At 43.8% G+C, this 10,555-nt stretch overlaps 1 protein-coding gene across 5 annotated transcripts in view; it reads right to left on the minus strand.

Moving 5' to 3' along the window:
* ARIH2 (ariadne RBR E3 ubiquitin protein ligase 2) overlaps nucleotides 1-10,555 on the minus strand; it is a 36,405-nt gene that overhangs the window by 25,587 nt on the left and 263 nt on the right. For 2 of the 5 annotated variants that reach the window (XM_064432847.1, XM_064432844.1), the window contains exons 1-2: nucleotides 10,306-10,440; nucleotides 6,376-6,723 (exon numbers count right to left, since the gene is read on the minus strand). In XM_064432847.1, the coding sequence (XP_064288917.1) occupies nucleotides 6,376-6,624 (249 nt within the window). In that variant the 5' untranslated portion in view covers nucleotides 6,625-6,723; nucleotides 10,306-10,440. Of the gene's footprint in view, nucleotides 1-6,375; nucleotides 6,724-8,104; nucleotides 8,238-10,305; nucleotides 10,441-10,555 lie in introns of those variants that run through there. The other 3 variants (XM_064432846.1, XM_064432845.1, XM_064432849.1) reach the window with 3 other exon arrangements.

The raw sequence follows: 10,555 nt of genomic DNA on the forward strand, positions 1-10,555 counted from the left end.
AAACATTTAAGCAAGCTGCTATGCCAGAAGGCATTATTACAAAACAGCTATGAGATCCCTTCTTTGAAAGATTTAGAGCGAAAGAAATGCAGCAAGAGAGCTGTAAGACAGCACACAGATATAAGATTGACATGAGACTCCCCAGCTGTCCTCCCTGGAGTTATTCTTCCCAAAGCAACACAGTGTGAGAACACCAGTGCCCAGCAAATGCTGCACTGTGATACCCAGCCTCACACCCCACTGCACTGCCCCTGCCAAGGTGCTCTCCCAGCAAAGCACAGCCAGAGTGGACAATTCCTTCTGCTTGACAGACAGGATGATTCAGAAGGTGCACAGGGAAGAAGCAAAGGTCTGGTAATAACCTGAACCCACATAATTGTGACCCGTGGCTCAGAACACTGTGCAGCCAGCTCCAAACTGGGAGCACTGGTGTGTGCACGCAGCCACAGTGGAGCAGGGCTTAGGTAACTTTGCAGTGAGTAATCCCTGCTCAGCCCCAAATAACACAGTCCTTCACTCAACAGCACCAGCTCTAAGGGCATTTTACTTTTGTCAGACAAAGATGAAGAGGAGGAACATCTGCTTTGCACAACAATGTTTCACAGTGCACAACACAGCTTGTTTCTGCTGCACCATCCTTAACAGGCACAGCACAAATTTGGCAAAGTGTTCAGCTGCTTCATGCTGCTCCTGTAATCATGATGTCCAGCTGTAAGCTTGCAACATGAAACAGTTACTGAAAGCTTGTTTTGGCATTTTTATTGACTTGTGTCTTGCCTCTACCTCCCACCAAGATCACACTCATCAACAGCCGTGAACAGATTATTTTGCTCACTACAGAGTCATACTGGCTGTAAGATACATTTAAGGTGTGAATCACAAAGAAATGTGTGGGCTATAATCACCCTCCACATTTGTGGCTCATTTTTTCAGTCAAGTTAGAATTTCTGTAGTCTTGGGCAATAAGTAACAAAATTGTTTTCTCTCCTCAAATGACACCAGGAAAGTGTCACAAGGTTGCAAGATCTGGGCTCCCCAGCCAGTTGTCTTATTCTGCTGACCGGAAGTTTACAAAAACCTAATACATTTTTAAAAAACGAAAATATTTTTATGAGCCAAAACAAAACACACTGAAGACAGTGACACTTAAGTTAGACACGCTCATGTCCTCTTGGTACTACTGAAGTACAGGCATTGTGAATGTGTAGGCAAAACCACAACTTCTGTATTGCAGAACTTCCAGAATCTTTCTGTTCAGGAACAAAAAACAGGTAAAGGACAAAGGTATGTCCCAATCACGAGTGCTCCTAAGAGTTACAGCTTCAGACTGAATGTCCCACATAATGTTGGCTTGGTGTTAAAATACAGAACACAGTATAGATATAAACCTGACTGATCTGGGGGTTTATTGGTACTTTGAAACAGTGTGTTATCTTTGCCAAACAGCACCACAGGGGTTCTGTGAAAAAGTCAAATTTGCCTATCAGGTTCTGCCATTTATGAAAAAAATTATATTTAAATATTTACTGCTTACTAATGCTTACTAATGTTGGTGCTTACAGACTTAAACTTTGGACACAAAATTTTGAAACACTGCTTTTATGTACCTGCATTTTAATAATTCAAGGGGCTTTAATCCCTCTCCTGCACCTGAAGTACCCAGGCACAGTGAGGCTTTAACATTGCAGAAAGTTCCATGAAGCCACGATGGCACTGAAAGATGGCACTGCAGGCTGGTTCAGATGAGCAGCACCCACAGCACACTCTGGGCCATGGTTTGAGCAGCAGCACAGCAGGGCACACACACACCAGGGTCCTGAGACGTGGCTCTTGACAGACCTTTTGTGACTGCAGGGGACAGGGAGGGCTGCTCACACGGGCTGCAGTGCACACACATGACCCTGGCTCTGCTGGAGATGGTATTTCCAAAGGAGCACTGCCAGCTCTCAGCAAGCAGCTCTGCAAACTGCTCTGTGTCAGCACGATTGGAGTGTGTGGAGCAGCCTCAGAGAGCTGGGTTTTCATAGGTAAAAATGAGTCTGGCTCCATGAAAAGATGCAACATCAGTATGGTGAGCCAGAATATATGAAAAACTGGCTTATGTCTGAAAGATCAGTGGAGATAACATAGATTAACAGCATTATATCATGATATCAAATACTTTTTGCATCTACCAACATTTACTCTTCAAGGGACAGAGCTAAAAAAACCCCTCATCACAACCTGTAATTTCAGGAAGCACAGGAAATAAGCTTTTTGCTCTCTGAGAAATATTAGCAGATCACTCAAATTAGTGAAGTAAAAAGTATAAGTTCTTCAGTCTAACAATTCCTTTGGTTTTAGTGGAAAGACATCAGTTCCAATTGCCTGTAGAACTACCTGACTTCCTTCCCTTGCTAGCTTGCATATGCAGAAAGATCACAGCTTCCTCATGCCTGACAGCCAACAACTAAAGTCAAGGTAAATTTTTTTTCATAAATTCTATTTGCAATTGTTTTATCTAGTGGTTTATTAAAAAAATAACACTAGAAAAATCCACCTCATCACTGAAACAGAGAAACCATTGCTAGTTTTTTGAAACATTACAGATAACTCCAGGCATGTATGGAGACCCTCAGCAGAGCCAAGAACCATTATTTACAAACAAAACCAATATGACATCATCATACACTTTACTGCTTGCCAGTGACAGGCTCAGCTTTGTTTGTACAACTGCTCAGTATCACACTGTTTGCATGCACTGATAAGCCACTCCAGGACCCACAATCAGTCAATGACAACTGACAGAGTTATCTCAAAAGCACAGTTACTACTACACCATTTTAATTCATTATTTCTGAAAGATACGGTATCCTATAATTATATTTCTTTCTTAGAAAGAGCTGTTGTGAATTCATTTGCTGGTCTGCAGGCAATACAGGCCACTCTGCTTTTGAGAGCATTGTCCTTTGCAAGTGTTGACTGTGGGCAAGTGACCTTTTGAGGAATTAAAAGTGACCTGGTTCAATTCACAGGTCTTTTGGTCAGAGAAGCACAGTTTTGGGTATTCATTTGAGATTTTCTTCTGGTGTGTTTCAACAGAGATAGCCTGTCCTAATTTTAGTCAGGGTATTAACAGAACCTTCCTCAGATCTTCATAGTAACAGCACCAACCAAGGAGCAAAGATTTCCTCTTCTTTTCCTTGAAAACCCATGAACTCACAGTTCTTACTAAAACCAAAATTAAGGAGAAACTTTCACAGTAACACTTATTAAATCTCTCCAGCTTCTGTATGATTCTGGAATAACCACTAATGCAGCTGCAGGCCTGTCACACAGCACAGCTCGTTTATTCCCCTGCTGCCTTGTTTGCACCAAGGCTTCTATTCAGATTTCCCCACCTGACAAAAAGCAAGTCTAAAGATTTTGAGGCAAAAGCATCCTACAACAGTAAGAGATACAAGGACATACATTTACCTACATGCAGGGTGATATGCTTTTATCTGACTCCAGATTTTAACTGAGTGTTGTTTCTAATGAGGTAAACAAAACACAAGCATTTTGTTTAAGAGAGTTTCTCTTTCAATGTTGCATGAAAACTTTTAAATGTGCAGGGTGTTCACCCCTGACCTGACATTAACCAGCCAGTGCAAGGTCTGCTCAGTTCAGTGCCTTCAGCAAGAATGAGAACAAGGTCAGCTGTAACTCATGGGGAATTCAAAGAGCCAACAAGGTTTCCAAAGACCACCCTTCACTACAATGCTTTAAAATAAAATAGGAATTTCACAATCACTCTGAAATAGCTGAGCAAAACAGTTTGAAAAATAAATGTTGAGGTTAATGAGCAGAGGAAATTAAATACTATCTATTTAAACTGTTATTAGCCAGCCAGCTAACAGCACAGATAGCAAATATGAAGATGTAAAGCCCTGAAGTTCTGTTTCTGGTCTTTAAAGTGTGTAGACAATATGGCACAAAGGAAAAAAGCCACTCAATACACATGCATGTGTCCTGGAGTTTAACCTTCAGAAAGTGAATCACCTCATGAGAACAGACAGTGGTAGAACATTCCAACCCAGTTTTAAGCCCATTCATTGCATTTATTTTATACTTGCTTTAGGGAATTGTGTTAATCTATTAATCTGTGACAGTAAATCACTCTAACACCAAGTCATCCATTGGCTTCAACACTGTACCTCCTGAAGATAATCTTTAATTTACCTTCAGCCTTCCCTGTTGGGGCAACCACTCCACCTTAAATACAGGCTAATGCTGAAAAAGCACCATGTAATCAGTACCTATCATAAAGGAGTAAAGGAGATGAAATCAAAATTAACTAGATGCTCCAGAAGAACAATCATCACTATCCAAGGAAACCTGAGACATTGTGAAAGGCAGTTTTAAAAAGAAAAAGCAGTTTTTACAGATCAAGCAAATTAATAAAAAATAAGTTAATACAATTCTTTAAAAAGTCTACCCCTGTTTACTCACATCCATTAAGTCCACTGAAAATAATTATGATAGAAATGGAATGGAGCATGCTGAACTATTTTTCTCCTGTAAAATCACAAGTTTCCTTGGAGGGGGAGAGAGGGGAAGGAAGACAGAGTTGTTGAAGAATTGTAAGCAAGCATGCCAGGAAGCAAAAACCAAATCCTGCAGATACACAAGAGATATCCAATAAAAGTGCAACTGTGGGACTATTGTTGTGGAGAAAAGAGAGTTAATGTGGCACTTCAAACCACACTTCACAGCCTGAGTGTGTGGCTTACAAGATCACATAATTCCAAACTGCTACCCAAATTCAATTTCATCTTCTTATGCACAAACCAAAGCATGTAGCACTTAATTTTAGCAGTAAATATGCAGGCATATTTTTGATATATTAAAAAAAAAATCTAGATTTTCTCTCCTTGGGTACTATGTGGGATGAGATTTGAGCTAGCAGGTTGGTATAATCTGGGCAACTACAACATATGCTCAATGAGACCTTCAAAACTCCTGAAAATTTTATTTTAACACTGGAAGCCTGATATTAAGGACTAAAAGTATTGCTTTCTGCAATTTAATTCAAGAGAACAATATGGCAGGGATCACCTTTTAGGAGGGTGTTCCATTTGAAGGCAGAAAGTAAGGCACAGAAAAGCTGTTCTATACCTTAATTGCTAAGAACCAAAAGCAACTGGCAGCTGGATCAGAAGTGCTGACCAGCTATTCTCATTTGTACTTTCCTGTTGCCTCCAGTTTCTGACCATCTGTAGAGAACTGCAGGCATTCAGAGTTCAGAATACACATTTTGAAGTAATTACAGAGACAAGTTTAAGAGCAAGAAAAAGTACAATTTCATTTTCTGAGGTGGTAAATGGTTGAAACCAGCACAACAGATGGCAAAATCACCAAATTATGGGTGCCTTTTAAAACCTGTTGTTTATGGTTCACAGTCCTCAGGCTTTATGGTTGTACTCTTTCTATGGGACATTGTGTGCAAATAAAGATCAAGAGATCCCTCACATTTTTAAAATTAGATTTGATTAATTTTTAAAATTAGCTTTGATTCAAAACCTACCCAACACTTTTTTTACATGCTGCAGCCATCACCTGTCCTGCTTTCAGGGGCTGTTCCAGACCAGAGCAAGCACTAGAAGACCTGGTTTGTTACAGAGTGGATGCAGCAGCAATTTCAACCCTGTGTCCACATCTAGAGCTTAGAAAACTCTGCTTTCCTCTGGCCTGCCTCCTCTTTTGACTGACACTACAGTATTGGTTACAAAAAGAGAAAGAAGACATCACAAAAGTCTTATTGAGCATAACACCATGGAGCAGGCTGAGTGTGATTTTTCTGTGATGAATTAAGTCACACTTGCCCCAAGAGGTGGCAAGTTCACTGTACTTGAATTGCTGTCACTGCAACAGCAGGGTTAATAACTGGCATGACAGCTGATCTGCCTTTGAAAGTCCGTGATTATTCTCTCAGAACCAACCAAGAAAAGTGTTTTTGTTAGAATTACAGAGTTTTAGCATGTCTTTCTATCTGTCAGTTATCTTTGCAAACACAGGTGTACCAAACTGCACCACTTATGGTTTGATTTGTTTCTTTTCTATATACCCTCTTTGCACTGTGTTAATGCAGAGTTATAACTCAGGCATTTTGGTCATGAAGCTCAGCTCTGTAAAAGAAAAAGAATCAACATTCAGTAAGGAAGATTTTTCAGGCCCCAGTATGTAACAACTGCAAACCTTTGAGTCAGTTTTGAACAAGGGACCTTCAATGATGCTCCTCCAACCCCCCACAACAGCAATGTTGCCACAGCTTGCATCAGAACTGTATTCTCAGCGTTTGCCTGTTGAACCACAGACTTGTGTTGCAGCTGTGTGAATGCAGAAACCTTTCCTCACCTTTAACGTGGCAGCCAAGCTGGCCATGTGTTCATTGAGAGTGCTCTCCGACTCCTTGTAAGTCAAGCAGGTGAACTGATATTCCTCTGGATCAAAGGCATCTGCTCCCTGCTGCTCCACGTCGTTAGCTACCCCATCATAATAATCCTCAATATCCCCAGGATCCTCATCCTCTTCCTCCTCCTCGCAATTAGGGTCATAATCCTCTTCATTGCTGTCAGAGCCCTGGCTGTTCATGTCCACGGACATCTTAATGCCCTGCCAAACTGCAGACCAGGAAAGCAAGTGCAGCTTCTTTTTTTTCCTCCAAACTTTATCGTTCTTTTGATTTCATCTGAGCTCTGTCTCCTAAGGGAGGAAAAACAGTTTTTTCTGTGCCTAAGAAATTGTAAGAGGTGCCACGTCAACAACAAAAAGGTGATCAAGCAGCGAGGAACAGACCAACCCAACGGCCCAGGAAAGAGGATTCTGCTGTGCACGTCCCTGCTTTGGATCCACTGTGACTCTTGCACCTCCAAAGCCAAGGCTGCTCCTACAGGACAGGTCCAGATCCTTGGAGATTGGGTTATTACTGCATCCCAGCCCCCAGTGCAGGCCCCCTGACTTCTGACATTTGAAACTGGCTGCATAACCTTCACTACAGATCTTCTCAGAGAAAAAACTGAATTTTATGACAAAGTTCTTTAGCAACAGCCTGAAATGCTGAAGCATCCTAACCATTTAACAGGAAAAACACAAACCTCTTACCTATGGCCATAGGAGCTAGAGAGTCAACCTGTACAACCTATGATATTCTGCACAAATCCATATTGTTTCAAAACCACAGACAAAGTGAGACTTGGGAAAATAAGACCAGTAAACAGATCTCTCACATGCACACAATTTAACAGTCTCAAATATCATCTCAAAAGAAACTGTGAAGCTAGCTCATCCCTTTAAATTGGTTCTACTGGATGTGATGTGGCTTGGACCTTATATCTGAAGGGGGAAATAAAATTATTTATACTTCTTACCTTTTGAATGTACAAATTTATGCTCAGGTGTTGACAGCTGTTATTGAAGAAGAATCAGAGCAGCTAACTTTTTTTTTTTAAGATTCTCACTTGTTTTGGAAAATTCACACATCTGATACTTATCTGAACTACAAATCTTCTGCTTGTGTAACTGAACCATAGGAATTTGAGCTCTAAAAGATTCAGCAGTAAAGCATGAATCAACCTTGAATTATGGTCATCTCATATTTAGTTTTAAATTTCCATTTAACCAAATTATTTAGTTTAGAGAGAATATATTAAATACAGAAGAATTAAAACAATGCTGTAACTGTATTTTACATATAAAAACGTATATTAAAATCAAAGCTCTATTTTCCACAAGCAGCATGTATTTGGTTCCTTAAATACATTCCCATTCTGTATTACTAGAATTATTACTACGTTGCCAGCTCTGCCACTCAAATATATTCCCTCACTATTGCAATTTGTAGCTGCTGGGGGAACCATAATCAAGCTTTGATAATCCTGACTTTAGAGTACAGAAAACCTCAACCACAAATTTTCATTATTTTTCCTCAACTCTTTTTTTTTTTTTTTCTGTTTCCAGTCACTTGACCAGGCAGCAGAGAATAACCAGGAAGAGATGTGATGTACAATTAATTTGAGGGGCTTCAGTGATTTCAGGAGATACAAACCTCCAGAGAGGCTGAAAGACTAGTACCTAATTAAATTACCTCCTGAATTCTGGTCTTCATTCCTTTAATTTGCCTCTTGATTCCTTAGCTATCCACAGCACATGCAGCACACAAACAATTTATAGCACTGCTTTCCACAGGACTTCAGAGGAACAGGCACAGTCTCTCCACACTGGAGGGAGACAGATGTGAAATCTGATTTGGCAGACACAAGGCAAACCCTCGTCCCTCCCTCTACCCTGCTCAGAGTCTGGGCTTGGTCTGCACTGACACTGAGCTCTTGCATAAAAGAGGCAATGGATCTTTACCTGCTAAAACTTATGTTAAATGAATTACTTATTTGAGCCCCTAACCCCAGTGAGAACCATCAGCAGCCCAGATGCAACAACTTTGTTCAGCCACCACAAAGCCTGAGCAAGTTCACAGGCCAGGGAACTTCTCAAACTCACTCAGATCATTCCACACTCCAGAGAGAGAAAAAACCCCACGAAAACACTGTGTCCTCTGCTGTTCCAACACGTGGCAAGTCCCATCCAAGCACTGAGGTGTTTGCAGGTATCCAGGTAGAACAGGGGGCCTGCCCAGTGCCTCCCAGTCACACACCAGTCCCTGGGGAGGGGCTCAGAGGAGAGCAGAGACGTCTCTCAGGGCCACTGGCACAGTTCTGTGAGCCAGCAGAGCACAGGAAATGGACACACGGATTTATCAAGCAGAAAGCAGGACTGGGTGACTTCTGTGTCCCAACACTGTAGGAAAGAGCTCACTCCCAGCACAGCTGGACACCACGCTGACACAAGTGAAGGGAAAGGAAGCACAAGGCACATGCTCTGTGGACAGAGCAAAGGAGGCACTCCAAACCAGGAACAAAACTCACCTGACCTATGCTCAGCCCAACGCCCAAATCAAACTCTCTGAACACAAAGACAAGACAGAGCTACTACTTGATAGCACTAATTTTTAACACAACAAAGATGTTAAGCTCAAAAGACAGGGTCAAAAAGCCAGGTTTATTTAGATTAAATAATGACCATAACTCCCAAGACCAAATTAAAAATTTTTAAACCATACTTAGATCACTTTCCAATCCAAAGGAGGATGATCTCCTCCTTCACCACCTTAATCCAGGATACTCCTGTATCTTCACTATCACTGATACAATTTAATCACCTCTCTTGCCCCAGTCTCCCACAGGAACTCTTAAACACACCCACCCCTACCCTGTGCTGCCTATCAGTGCCCTTTCCCTGACTCCTGCTTTGCAACACAATTCTTCACAAGGTCTTCTGAAACAAAATGCCTTCCACCGTGCTACCTCATGATGTGATCCCACCTCATTCCTTGTCCAACTACATCACTTTTCTTATCCCTACCCTTGTGGGATTCCTCTAATAACTCTTTTGGTGGAGATTCCTCCAATTGCAGAACGCTCCTCCACTTTTTCATATTATTTTTCTTCTTTCACCTCTTTATTTATCTCAAATGGAGAAAGTGCAACTTAAGTCTGCCTCCTGGACTCCTTATCCATGTAACCTTTAGACAGGCTAGCACTCTCCCTTTTCCCTGAAACCATCCACAGCCCCAGCCCCATGCTGGCTGTCAGTGCTGATTGCATCTTCATCTGTGTCACCCAAACCCATAATTCGTGGGTCATCCCCAAGTGCCTCCTCACGTATGCAGTGCACACCTCGCTGTTCCTTCTCCACTGTTTTTTAGGTGGGAATTTTTTCATCCAAGACTGAGAAAGCAGAAGATGCCCGATCCTTTTCATCACAGATGACTCCACAGGGACCTCCTTGAGCCGTATCTCACTTCCCCGGGAACATCCCCGCTTTCCTTCCTCTTCCCACTCTTGGTTCACGCTATCACGGCTGCCTTGTCTTTGCCAACTTACCCATTCCTCTCCTGCCCTTTCTACCCTACCGCCACTTCTCACAAGTTCTTTTGCGGACACTTTCGTACTCCACGGCACGCCCGGGCTCGGGCAGCGCGGTGCCCGGCGCGTTTAAACCACCCGGGCTGCATTCCTTGGGAATGCCGGCGCGGCCAGCCCCGCGCTGGTCCCGGAGCGCCGCAACCCGTGCGAGGGCAGCGCAGGAGCCCCGCGGGAGAGAGCCCGTGCGGGGCCAGGAGGGGCCCCAGAGCTCCGGGCTGCGGCTGCTGCCGGGGTGGAGCGCCGAGCTCAGCACCGGGCACGGCTAAGCGGTCCCGCACCCCTCCCTCCGGCCGGGCCCCGCACTTACCGGGCGGGCGGCGAGAGCGGCGCCCCGGGCTCCTTCTGCGCGCCGGAACCGCCGGGCCCGGTGCGTCACCTCCGCCGGGCGGGGCGGGGCCGGGCCGGGCCACGGCGCCGGGGCGGGGGGGAGCGGCTGAACCACCGCGGATGTGCGGGGGGAAGCGGCCCCGCGCCCTCAGGAGCGGCCCCGGGCCGGGCTCGGCCGGTGACAGCGCCCAGCGGCCGCGCCGGGAGCGGCCCCTCGCACCGCCGCGTCC

This window comes from Passer domesticus, chromosome 9, assembly GCF_036417665.1.
Source record: "Passer domesticus isolate bPasDom1 chromosome 9, bPasDom1.hap1, whole genome shotgun sequence".
In the NCBI taxonomy this organism is placed as follows: domain Eukaryota; kingdom Metazoa; phylum Chordata; class Aves; order Passeriformes; family Passeridae; genus Passer; species Passer domesticus.